The 14,103-nt window shown below is 38.3% G+C and overlaps 1 protein-coding gene across 3 annotated transcripts in view; it reads left to right on the top strand.

Annotated features, from left to right (window-relative positions):
- Nucleotides 1-11,126, top strand: part of shf (Src homology 2 domain containing F) — a 155,981-nt gene extending 144,855 nt beyond the window's left edge. For all 3 annotated transcript variants that reach the window (XM_079873379.1, XM_079873377.1, XM_079873378.1), the window contains one exon: nt 4,933-11,126. In XM_079873379.1, coding sequence (XP_079729505.1) covers nt 4,933-5,119 — 187 coding nt within the window. In that variant the 3' untranslated portion in view covers nt 5,120-11,126. The remainder of the gene's footprint in view (nt 1-4,932) is intronic.
- Nucleotides 11,127-14,103: the final 2,977 nt, after the last annotated feature.

Below are 14,103 nucleotides of genomic sequence, written 5' to 3'. Positions count from 1 at the left end.
TGTTAATGAAGGCTGTATTTCAAAGAAGTGTTCCGGGTGAAATGCAAGTAATATGCAATATATTATATATACATATAGACATATACATATAGACATATACATATATATATATATATACATATTCAGTGCTGGGCAACGATTAATCGCTATTAATCAAATTAAAAATAGAAGTTTGTTTACACATAATATATATGTGTATATATAATTATTTTGTATATATAAATACACACACATGCATGTATATATCTACACAGTACACACACACACACACACACACACACTTTTATTAATTTGGAGGCAATTAATCGTTGCCCAGCACTGATATGCTATATATATCTATATATTTTATTGAATAAATATACAAGCTACACATTTCTTTTTGTTAAACTCTCTGGAATTGAAAGTGCATGAATGTAAACACACACACACACACGTATTTATTTCTGAAAATGACGCCTGAATCACTTTCTGTGGTTTTCGACTGCATGTCAATAGTTCCTAACTTGTATTGAACCCAGAACAGGCTTTTTAAAGATGGATTTCAAGCAGCAAAGAACAATTGAAAAGTGTAATCTCACGGTTCGGCGAGTGACACGTATGCTGTTAATGAGCCGAACGCTAACAATATATTCACACACACACAGAACCGTGAATCGTATCATGAACCACAGTGAACCTTTCAGATCTATAAAGCGAAATGAATCCTCGGATTAAAGCAAAGGAATGATTAACGTCTTCTATAACGCCTGAAAGACTCGCTCTTTATCTGCACGTTTACGCCCGTGATCTTGCTTTGTCCCTGTCGCTCGTATGATAAGAGAAAATCAAATCCTTAAGAGGAAGAGAATAGGAATGTTTTCCAGACGTCTCCTCAGGACGGATGAGGGATTGATGGGCTTTTAGATGCTATTCATCTTATTCATATCTAATTCATCATGTTTCATATGATTATAATAAGAGCAAAATCAAAACCCTCTGGTGCTCGTCAGTCAGTTTTGACCAGTTTTTTTTTTTTTTACTTCATTTGAATGATACGAAACTTGGTAAAGGTTTTAAGAAAATATCAGAGCCCGTCTACGCAGAGCCTGGCCACTCCCTATTAAGTCCTATTGTACCGAATTGTGGTTGCAGTTCCACCAGAGCTCCACTGGGGGCGATCGCCCATGAGTGCAGAATGAATGGGAGTCTATGGGGCTAGACGGCTAAATGTGTCTCTTTCACCCGATTGCCGTTGAGAAATCTCAGATTTGATTGTAGGTTTTGCAAGTTCAACATGGGTTATAGGTCGAAAGTTGAATGAACGAGTACTTATGTCCTTTCGATTTCTTACAGGTTGAGTTGTTCTTGCCCATAACACGCTAGCATTCTGCTAATGAACGCTGATTCGTCAGTGAAGGACTGATTACGACCAGAGACACCGCTTGATGGCATCGTGTGTGTGTGTGTGTGTGTGTGTGTATTTTCGGCTGGGAAACCCAGGCTAAACAATACACATAAAATTTTGTTACTTTTTTAAAACTTTTTCCACTCCAGCAATAATCTGCCAAGTGTCATCTTTGAACAGAGATCAGACTGAAGCCTGTGCTTTGAAGCATTCAAGATTTACCACAGTTTAAGATGGAAATTAAATTTTCAGTTTTATGCTCAAAAAGTGAATAAATGGATTATAAATACAACATAAATATATTATAGTATAAAAAAATCCCCTAAAAATACAAAATATTAAATAAAAAACATTATCAAAATAAAATATAATACATTCATTTCATTGACAAAAAAAACAAAAACAAAATTGTGTATGTGTGTATCTGTGTGTGTGTGTGTGTGTGTGTGTGTGTGTGTATCTGTGTGTGTGTGTGTGTGTGTGTGTGTGTGTGTGTGTGTGTGTGTGTGTGTGTGTGTGTGTGCTCTCAGGGGTCCCAGTGTTCCTCATCTCTATAATGATGATGAAGAGTCGGGTAATGACAGGCAGCCAATCAGAGGAGTGGAGGAGATGATTTATATTTAATGATCGCAAAGATAATTGCTCTAATTGAAGGATATTCTTGCTTCCTGGTGGACCATCAGGCCTTGCCTCTCATTTGCATAAAGATCTCAACTTTTTGATGATCGCACACCTTGCCAATCCCACGATCCCTTGCTCGAGCTTCCGTGGAGAATGAGAAACTCGTGCAGTAAATCTTCAGGCTGAATTTAACATCACGTTTAGGCATTTAGCATCGCCACGTTATCTTCCACTTTTCATCGGCCGGCTCACAGCGAGATCACAGCCGTTACAAATGTAATTAAGTGATAAGTGAGACGTGGACCGGCCTCGTTTAAGATGGACTGGACTGACTCTGGTAATGAGAGTAAGGCTTCGAGACACAGACTTCAGCTTCAGGGTCACTGATGCCAGTTAATGTGATGCGAGTGTTATTAGATGAAGAGCGTCTGCTAAATCCCTCAGTTTGTCTTCCTCTTTTCTGCGGATAACCTTGAGTGATGTTCACAGTACAGCTGAATGCTTTTCCTCCAAGTTTTTAATTATATAGTGAAATACTGTCATAAGAGCAATACAAAAATATATAATAATGCAAAATATAATTACGATTAATTTGATTCAATTTATTAAAATTAATTTATTTTATTTTAATTTATTTGATCTTTTTCAGCAAACCTGCCCTAAACTTAATAATAGTAAATAATAGTAAATAATAGTTAAGACACCTTTAAAATGTGACATTTAGTTCCTGATCTGATGGTGTGTGTAAACTCGTGAGTTTTGCCACAGACTCGTTCCAGCGTCTAGAACACAACTGATGCTTTTTCCAGCGTCTCCATACTAGAAAAAACACGGAAAACTACTTTTAAACAGGAAATGACGGAATATTTACGTACATATTTACAGCGGGTCTGTCCGCACGGGATTACCTGAGGTCATTTATCCGGACCTTCTTACTGAAGGTAAAACTCTCCGTAATCTTTCCTGACATTATCCGTAATGATCTCTGAGATGCACATTCAGATGGGAATAAAATCACGGAGAAGCTCTGGTGATTATTCTGCTTATTACCGCACCGCTCCATGTTACACTATGGCGTTATATGTGTGACTCAATCCTGAGCGAGTAATTGTAAGTTTTGAGCACAGAGAACTATATTTTGCAAGCATATTACATTATATTTTGAACAGAAATTAACTATAACAAAAAAAAAAAATTGTTTGAGCAAAGAAAAAACAATTCCGTGCTCAATAAATGTATTTGCTTGTTTGCTATTATCCATATTAACGTGCAATAATAACCCCTCTCACGCAGTTTACTCAGGTGCTCTCTCACAAACTTATTCTCTGCGCTCCTGTCAAGTCTCTCTCTCTCTCTCTCTCTCTCTCAACCTCTTAATTCTGTGCGCGCTCAACTCTTGACACACACGCTCCTCAACTCGCAACAGCGTTACAAGTGTGCCACAAAATCAACCAATCAGAAAATTAAAGATCAGTTGTGATTGGCTGTTGGTCTCCAATCAAATCGCTTGTAGAACCAAAGCCTGTCTTGTAGAGTCAGTATTACTAATAAACAGCATTACATCCACAGCTCAGAGTATGTCAGACCGGTGTGACGGTTCTCTCTTTTAATCAGCTTCGTGTTCAGAGTATCTGTGATCCTGCCAGACTTTAAAAGGCTCTCGCGTTCATTAAAGCCCGCGGGTCCAACATCTCACCGGCACACGTGACGCGTTTACCAATGAGTCTGACAACTAATCACAAGTGTTTCTCTTCCCCTCTTTCCATTAACCTCTCTCTCTCTCTCTCTCTTTCAATCTCTCTGGCTCTCCTCCTTTATTATCTTTCAATCAAGTCAAGTCACCTTTATTTATAAAGCGCTTTTTACAACACAGAGCAGCTTTACAGAGATAACAGGAAAATAATGCAACAAAGTTTGTTTCCAGAAGAAAATAGCGTCACAGTCCAGCTTCAGTAAGTTCAGTGATGTTTCATTTTTGTTGTAAAAAAGTAATTTAGTTCAGTTACAGAGGAATAAAAAATCATATTTTGGAAATTGAACTTAATGCCTTAATTTAAAAAAATTGGAAAAATCCAACCTTTAAGGACACCAATTTTCTTTGTGAATGAATAATGTATCGTAAATAAATAAATATTCTTCCTTAAAATACAGGGTGCATAAGTCTGGACACCCCTATGTTAAATTCCCATAGAGGCAGGCAGATTTTTATTTTTAAAGGCCAGTTACTTCATGGATCCAGGATACTATGCATCCTGATAAAGTTCCCTTGGCCTCTGGAATTAAAATAGCCCCACATCATCACATAGCCTTCACCACACCTAGAGATTGGCATGGTTTTATTTCAGTTAGCCTAAAAGCTAGTTTGATTTGCATTGAGAGATGATCTTATGGAAAGTACTCCATGCCAATCTCTAGGTATGGTGAAGGCTATGTGATGATGTGGGGCTATTTTAATTCCAGAGGCCAAGGGAACTTTATCAGGATGCATAGTATCCTGGATCCATGAAGTAACTGGCCTTTAAAAATAAAAATCTGCCTGCCTCTATGGGAATTTAACATAGGGGTGTCCAGACTTATGCACCCTGTATTTTAAGGAAGAATATTTATTTATTTACGATACATTATTCATTCACAAAGAAAATTGGTGTCCTTAAAGGTTGGATTTTTCCTAATTTTTTAAATTAAGGCATTAAGTTAAATTTCCAAAAGATGATTTTTTTATTCCTCTTTTTAGTCAACTTTAGCATGGGTGTCTAAACTTATGCATAGCACTGTATCTAGCCGCTCTGGAGAAAACCGTGATGTCCTCGTCCAGCTCAGTTCAGTTCTCATATAATGGAGTCAATGCCGGAGATCAATAATATTGTTGAATATTAAATGAAAAGTCCCATGTCAATAAGCCTCTTCTTCTGTCTCGTTCCTCACAGGAGCAGTCAAGGGTTCATGCACATGAAGCTGTCCCGGACCAAAGACAACAAGTACGTGTTGGGCCAGAACAGTTGTGTGTTCGACAGCGTTCCCGAGATCATCCACTTCTACTCCAGCCGGAAACTTCCCATCAAAGGAGCCGAACACATGTCTCTGCTTTACCCCGTGGCCATCCGGACTCTATAGTGGATCAGACGGATCTATAGATCTCCATATAGATCAAGCAGACGTTGATGAACGCGTCTGCAAGACCATCAGCGAACTAAAGTGCTACTGAGATCCCGAAGGCAAACATGGAGAATCCCGATTATCTCACACGAGATCGACCGTATGGAGGAAAAACTTCTCCGTGATTCCAGTTTTCTCTCGTTTTGCTCACATTCGTGGATCTTTAGTCTCAGACCTGCACCCACACTTTACACTCAACGCCATCGTGAAACTTTCACATTTGGATGTTTATCGTACCGATTCTCTGAGGACGTGAACATTGAAGAGTCGCCGTTCATATCCACCTTATTCCTGCATGAATTATGGGTGTTACTTCTGTTATGCTGTAAACAATCAGTGAAAGACTCGCTTTATGAACGCAATAATACGTTTTTTAAAAACTGGGTACAATGAGATGACATTATTCTACTCGCATTATTCTAACATCGAACATTAAAAAGACTTAAGGTACTTTCAACAGACCATGAATTACCCCAAAAGCGAGGTTATTTGTATTTATATATAGGCTAATATACATAAAATGAAATTGTATGTAATATACTGTACATAAAAGGCCATTTTATACAAAGTATACACAAAATGGCCAAAAAAAATTGCTCAAATATTTTCCTGTGAAAACAAACACGAAAAGAGACGTGAGGATTTGAGGAGAATAACGAGAGATTCTTCGTGCATTCCAGTGAATTATTAAAGGGATATATCGTAATTAAATGGGGAGAACAGACCACAGATGTGCAGTACATGTTGTCATCTTTCATACTTTTACAGCGGATTGCAAAGGAAAAAAAAAAAAAAAATCACGAGGAAAAGAAAGCAGTGACTGAAAAGAGCTCCTGCCGTTGATATTCGTGTTATAACATGTCACGTTAAAATACCAAGTGTAACGTTATTCTCATGATGTCTGAAAATAAAAACTGGAAAATGGCGCCAGCTCATCCAGTCAAACTGACGGATCAGCTTTATTTGCAACCTTATGATTTTTGAAATGACTCGTTTCAGTCTTTCTGAATGGAAGTTCCCCAAACCGGAAGAGTCACCCATAATTCACAGCGCAGTGAGATCAGGAATAATGTGGATATCTGGACGTGAACACACACTGAATCATGCGTTTATGAACCTGAACCTCCTCGTCTAGACTTTCTGTGATGGTATTGTGGTCAGCTGGTTTAGGTGGAATATCAGTCGTTGAACATGAACATTTCCAGATATTACTGAAATAGAGCATTCAGACATTTTCCATGCAGACCCAGAGATGTGAAGAGTGATGCTGACTTCATTCAGTCCCTTAAAATGGGTAATAACAGAACTGTGGAGGAGGAGAGATGGATGGTGCCATTTAAGTGTACTTGGACCGGGCCGCTATGCAGATATAAAGTAGTACACTAGATTTACCGCCTGCAGTAGGTGTGTGTGTGTGTGTGTGTGTGAGAGAGAGAGAGAGTTTCTGAAGCATGAAAACTGACCTTTTAATTTAAAGATTCAAAACGAGTCACTTTATACTAAAGCAGAGTTTAGGATGAGAATGAAATATGCCTGTATTGTCTACCTCAGAAAATCTATTTCATTCGTCCATCCGCCGATCGATAAGGTACAGCGACGTCGCAGAGATCGATTGGTTTGACTCGTCCCATTCTGCCGTCTCAAATGTCCACCAAATTTTGCCTTTTGCTTTAGGAATAGCTTCTTCTTTAGTTGGTGTGTTCGAGCGTCATTGATATGGAAAGTCACTGTATGCTGTCGTTGCTTTAATGCCTTATACTGTAAATGCATGGTTTTAAAAAAAGAAAACAAGTTGAGAATGTCAAGCTGACCTTCTGCTCTCAATGAATGTTTTGTGGCTGTAATTTATTATGGAGAAAAAAAATAATTCTATTGCTGATGTGTGTGTGTGTGTGATGCTCATATAAACTGATACTCTGATTGGAAGACTGTTTGCCATGGGAACCGTTTAGAGCTGTTCAACCAATCAGATCGCAGATCTGCCCTGACCTTTCCTCTGACCTCTGGTTTCTTCATCTGCAGTTTCTTTTGCTCTCAGTGTCTCTGTTAATCCACGATACTCGAGCGATAGTGGTACGGATGAAAAGCTTGTGTGATTGGATTATATTCATTCCTTGTGCTGCTGTGTCTTCAGTGATACAACAAAGACTTTTATTTTGTTTTCTTTATCTTTTCCTCTCGGACACCTTTTGGGATATTTCTGTCCTTAAAGGGACGGTTCACCCCTAAAACTGAGAATTGTCATCATTGACTCACATTAATGTCATTATTAAGTGCCCAAAACGTATCATAATCCTAATCTTGCATCTGCTACAAGTTAATTTTGTCTCTAACATGTACAGTATATATATATGTACAACTGCTCAAGTGTTTGGGGTCAGTGTGATTTTTAATGTTTCTGAAAGAGTCTCTTCTGTTCAGCAAGGCTGCTTTTATTTGATTAAAATACAGTAAAAATTGTGAAAATTATTACAACTTAAAATATCTGTTTTCTATGTGAATATCTAGTAAAGTGTAATTTATTCCTGTGATCAAAGCTGAATGTTCAGCATTACTCCAGTCTTCAGTGTCACATGATCCTTCAGAAATCACTCTAATATGATTTGATGCTCAAGAAACATTTAAGATTATTATATTTTGTTGTTGTTGTTGTTGTGATAAATAGAAAGTTGAAAAGAACAGCATTTATTTGAAATAGAACAATTGTGTAAAACTACAAATGTCTTTACTGTCACTTTTGATCAATTTAATGCATCTTTGCTGAAAAAAAATATACGTCTTAAAAAAAAAAATCATACTGACACCAAATGGCATGACCTCAAAACTATATAAAAGAAAAGAAGGCATATCAAGATTATGCATCACAAGATAAATGTCTGAAATGCCATGAAGATGTAACCGACAGCAGCATTTAAATGTTTGCCTGAAATATCCCTTTAAAAGATTACAGTGATGTAAATCTGCATGAAAATCCAAGTTTTACATTTCAACATTTATTCCCAGACTCAATTCTCCATGACACTGAACCCGGATCAGTGCATCCCTACACCATCCGACTGAAATGTGAAACCGAACGCTCATCGTTAATCGTCGTCTGTATTTCCTCATCGTTCAGTAACGATTCAACCAAACCTGACGGCAGCGGCTCATCTCTATTCCCAGGAGTCTTTGCTGGGAAACATCAGTGTGTGTGTGTGGAGACGGACTCGGGAGAGAGTCATTACACTGACACACTCAGAGAGAAGATGAATGTGTGTGTAAAAGAGTGAAAAGATGTGTCCATGACCCAGAAGATTTGATGATGTTTCTGATTATAATAACTAACTCCCTGTAGGAATCAATGCAATCTAAGCCTCACACATGTATGAATATCATCACAGTATTCGCCTTATTTTCGAACGCGGAAGTAAATATGGGTCCAATTTCCGTTTTTTTGTGCGGCACTTCCGTTTCCTCGCTTCCCTGGGCTAACTAACGATATTGATCGATCGCGAAGGATTATGCAGAGTTGACAGACAAATGTTACTCATGCCGTAGCAGATGGATACAACCAAGAACTAAAGCCCCGCCTCACCCAGTTCGGGTACCGGACCTGTTTGAAACACTCATGCATCTAGCTGGCAGAGTGCCAAAGCTTCGCCGGCTCCTTCAGCCCCGCCCTAAACACGGTCGAGCCAACGCTGGACTAATGGAGGTATTTTGTCATGTCAAAAGCATTAATAATGCCATCAGAATGCAACCAAAGCACAGGATAGCAATAAGTAGATGGCTATAAATAATTGTAAATCATACAAAATAAATGCCATGATCACTAGATTTTATAGGTGTTAGTATAATGCTTTTGTTAATGGTGATCAGCAACCAAATATTGATAATGTGGAAGTTACTGCCTTTTGCCTTGGCATGACTTCTCACTTTTCGCTGACAATACAGAGGGAGTACAGTAACTTTAAAATAGTGGTCAAAAGTCAAGTTTGAGCTCAAGATTTTTAACGTATTTAATTTTCATTACTAAAACATCTATTTGCCAGATCAGGTCTTGTGTTCACGAAATGAAAAGAACAAACATACGGTCGCTTCGGTGGTTTCTTCAAGTTTAAAGCTTTTAACCACAGGCGAAGGGATTCCTCATTCTTCAGCGGGGGTTAAAGGTCGTAGGGCGCCTCGCAATTACATTCAGCTCTCGTACGCGTTCGAGGATTAAAACACTTCTCCAAGTAAATCTTTCTTTTGTACCAGTTATTATGACAACCTCTAACTGCACCAACAACCCCGGTCTTCCTCGAAGCCATAACGATGAGCTAGTTGTTACGAAGACTTGTTTGATTAACCGCTACGGTGAAAAGTGAGTGACCGGAAGTCTTGCACATTATACACGCAATAATATTATAATAAGATCCTCTTCATACGTCAGAAGGGGAGCGAAATCTGATCGGCTTATTTTTTGACATGCTTGCAGAGAAAGGCTCACCAGAACACAGTTACTGGGTTTCACTTTTCACATGATAGCACTTACACACGGAGAAACTCAGATTTTCTTCATGTGTCCCCTTTAAAGAGAGATATCACTCTTTAAGCTGTAAACACTAGATGAATTAACACACTTTCTGGTTGTCAAATGTCAGTAGATGTGTGTGAGATCAGCAAAACACCAAACGACTCGATTGAAATGAATCAGAAAAGTAGTTCTGAGAATGAATCTTTTTCTGTTCAGTAAAGTTGATATATTTTAACGTGTGGTTTGATGTGCAAGTATTTTCTGGAGGTTTTTGAGGGATTGAACACACAGATTATTCTGTAAACATTGAGTTGTAAAGTAACATTCTGTTTATTATTGGGGATCATAAGATATCAGTTATGATTGACAGCTGTGTGGACGAGTGTGTGGAATAAAACATCGGGAGATTTTGAAAGTGTTGGAAAGAGTAAAATAAATGTGTAAAAGAGGAGAAGATGAAGACTGAAGGAAGAGGAGAGAGAATTAATGCAGTCAGTCAGATTCATTTACACTTCACTCAGTCCCTGTGGAGATCTGTGTGTGTGTGTGTGTGTGTGTGTGTGTGTGTGCATTCGTGTTTGTGTGAGTATGTGACAGAGAGAGAGAGAGTGTGTGTGTGTGTGTGTGTGTGTGTGTGTGTGTGTGTGTGTGTGTGTGTGCGCATTTGTGTGTGTGTGTGTGAGAGAGAAAGAGAATGTGTATCTGTGTGTGTGTGTGTGTGTGTGTGTGTGTGTGTGTGTGTATGTGTGCCCTTGTTTATATTACATTGTGGGGACCAAATGTCCCCATAAGAATAGTAAAACCTGAGATCAGCCAGCGGTCCCCACTTTTCAAAAGGCTTATAAATCACACAGGATGAGTTGTTTTGAGAAAGTAAAAATGCAGAATGTTTCCTGTGATGGGCAGGTTTAGGGGTAGGGGCAGTGTGTGTGTGTGTGTGTGTGTGTGTGTGTGTGTGTGTGTGTGTGTGTGTGTGTGTGTGTGTGTGTGTGTGTGTGTGTGTGTGTGTGATGGGCAGGTTTAGGGGTAGGGTTAGTGTGTAGGGGATAGAATGTACAGTTTGTACGGTATAAAAACCATTAAGTCTATGGAGAATCCCCACAAAGATAGTGCACCAGATGTGTGTGTGTGTGTGTGTGTGTGTGTGTGTGTGTGTGTGTGTGTGTGTGAGCGTGTGTTTGAGAGAGCATGTGTGTGTGTGTGTGTGTGTGAGCATGTGTGTGTTTGAGAGAGCATGTGTGTGTGTGTGTGTGTGTGTGTGTGTGTGTGTGTTGTTTTCCACAGGCTCCTGTTTGAGCGTGATCATGGTCTTCATCATACAGTATCTGTACAGTTCCTCTCCACCAAATGTAAATATGAATGTATTGTTTGGGGACTTCGAGATTCTGACAAATAAAGTTTATGGGTCCGACTCAACCAGGTGTTCATTCCTGTCGATTAATGCTCGTATCCGGAGACACAGAACACTCGTTCTTCTGTTGTTGGAGCATCATATATGCTCTTCTGCGCCAAGATATATATATATATGTGTGTGTGTGTGTGTGTGTGTGTGTGTGTGTGTGTGTTTTATTGTATTTATTCTTTTTCTTCTTTTTATTTATGTACGTGTGTGTGTGTGTGTGTGTGTGTGTGTTTTATTGTATTTATTCTTTTTCTTCTTTTTATTTATGTACGTGTGTGTGTGTGTGTGTGTGTGTGTGTGTGTGTGTGTTTTATTTATTTTTTCCATTTTTTATTTTTATGTACAGTATTATTTCCTTATTTATTTTGAACAAACATTTGACCTTAAATTCCTTTTCTTTAATGTCTTTTCTATATCAGAATTGTTAGGATTATATGTGACTGTTTTTACTTCTCTTAATTGTCATTGACTTTAATAGCATCAATCAACACTTCAGTGGGAAAGGAGGTTTGCAGGAACACATCCTCAGGTCTGATTGGCCGAGTGTCTGTCTTGAATCTTTGGCTTATGGAACTTTCTTCATTGACAGAAAAGAAATGTACAAACAAACCAACCAATTTTCAGCTGAAATGTAAGTTTCCTGAAATGAATGGCTTGTTTATTGACCGGTTGCGGCAGTAAGTAATCCTATCATGCCGTTGATCTGAATATCAGCTGCTTTCTGATGTTGGTTCATTGTTTCAAATGGTAAATAAAGAGTAAAAGCAGTATATACTGTAATTAGACATGTTTAGGACAAAGCTTTAGATGATGCGATGCAGTATAATAAACATGACAGAATATGCTTTTCCATTACTTTAACTCATCAAAATAATTAAACCCATGTCATGTTATTGAGATCATTTGAGATTCAACTTGCCCTGAAATGAAAGAACTTGTTTTTAAGTTGAATTAAGTGAATTTATTTATAAATAAATGTACATTAATTTATAGTGAGGAAACTGCTCTCACTATAAGAAGCTTGTTTTCACCATGGGTTAAGAAATTAAAAAAAAAAGTTTTTACAACACAATTCTGACTTTTTTAATGTTTTAATTCGATGAAAACAGTCTGAATTGTGATGTAAAGTGAGTGTGTTTTAGGGCTCACAGACTGAGCCGGTTTTATCTCCATCCCTCAACTTTACAACCAGGAGGAACTTCTAGACGTAATTAAAGGGTGAAAATGACATTTCAGTGCTTTACTCCCTGTGTGTGTGTGTGTGTGTGTGTGTGTGTGTGTGTGTGTGTGTGTGTGTGTGTGACATGAATGACGTGACGGAGAGTAAATTACATGTTGTCCCTTAAGATATTGAAACTTTATCTTTGTGTTGTGAAAGGTGTTTTCCTCCATTACCGGAGAGAGTGTGTAATTAAGAGTCTCTTCTAGTCAAGCCTGTATGGGTGGATTCAGCGCAACAGTCTCGAGTGACCCGTCGTTAACCCGGAAGAGGGACAAAAACACACTAGAAGATCAGTTTATTTACTAGTAGACAAGCAGATACGTCCAGATACCAGTATATATGTGTGGTTCAGTCTGTGTGTGTTTGCGGGTCTGATGTTTATGTGTGTGTGTTTGCGGGTCTCATGTTCATGTATGTGTGTTTGCGGTGTGTTTTCTGTTCATCGAAGAATCCACAAAAATATGAACTGTTTTCAACATTGATAATAATAATAAATGTTTCTTGATCATCAAATCATCATATTAGAATGAGTTCTGAAGGATCATGTGACACTGAAGACTGGAGTTTTACATTGGAATAATGTTTCACTATTTTTAGTTTTTTAACAAATAAAAAAAAATACTATATTTTGGTATTGTCTAGTCATGCAAAAAAATAAAATAAATAAATAAATATATATATATATGTCTGTATATATATATATATATAGTTGCAATTAATTTTGTTTTAATTATTTTTTTTATTTCAATTAAATGTTACAAATGAAACAGCTCGTAAACATACTTTCTCACAAGAAGAAAATTAAATAACCTGTTAAACATGAAAGTATTATGCAATAATGAGTATTTCTCCATAGAATATCTTTGACATGTGTCGTTTAAAACTGAGTCGAGTTTGTCTTCCCTAAGAGTGTCTATAATGCTCTAAAAACTTGAACATGATTTATTTTTGTAAACACTCATTATCATATGAATTGCATGTGTTTGATGTGATGTATTAATTATACAGCCTATCAATGTGCCATAAAGAAGAAAAGAGTGTGTTGCAATGAACTCATCCCGACGTGTGTACATTTCAACAGTGTTTGTCTTTCATTGAGACACTATAGATGTTTATTCAAGATAGCCTATGGTAACATTATTCCAGACAATGTCAAAGAATCTGGTGTGTCAAGATGTGTGTGTCATGAAAAACGGTCTCCATAGCAACTCTCCTGAAGAGACACTGTTATTGTGTCTCTCACAGCGTTTCCGTTCGCTAACTGGAAGTAACCAGAAAGGCCAGTATCAGTGTGTGATCCTGTTTGCTGAAGTCTTTACAGTGGCAGTGGAGCAGATGCAAACCAAAGGGCTTCAGGAAATGACATGCAGGTGTGTGTGTGTGTGTGTGAGAGAGAGAGAGAGAGAGAGAGAGAGAGAGAGAGAGAGAGAGAGAGAGAGAGAGAGCGAGAGAGAGAGAGAGAGAGAGAGAGAGAGAGAGAGAGAGAGAGAGAGAGAGAGAGAGAGAGAGAGAGAGAGAGAGAGTATGTGAGTGAGTGTGTGTGTGAGTGTGTGTGAGAGAGGGAGAGTGTATGTGAGTGAGTGTGTGTGTGAGAGAGAGAGAGAGAGAGTCCAGCTGTGTTTAGAGACTCATCCTAATGCTGAGATCTCATTCACGTGTGAGTGTGTGATTAAGTGTGGGTGGGTGTAAGTGAGTGTGTGTGTGTGTGTGTGTGTGTGTTAGTGTAAGTGATGAGTGCCCTTGTTTATATTACATTGTGGGGACCAAATGTCCCCATAAGAATAGTAAAACCTGAGATCACCTACATTGTGGGGACCAGC

Source organism: Squalius cephalus (assembly GCF_949319135.1).
Source record: "Squalius cephalus genome assembly, chromosome: 6".
Lineage (NCBI taxonomy): Eukaryota > Metazoa > Chordata > Actinopteri > Cypriniformes > Leuciscidae > Squalius > Squalius cephalus.
The sequence above is the reverse complement of the archived record's forward strand: the minus strand, read 5'-3'. Positions and strand labels throughout refer to the sequence as shown.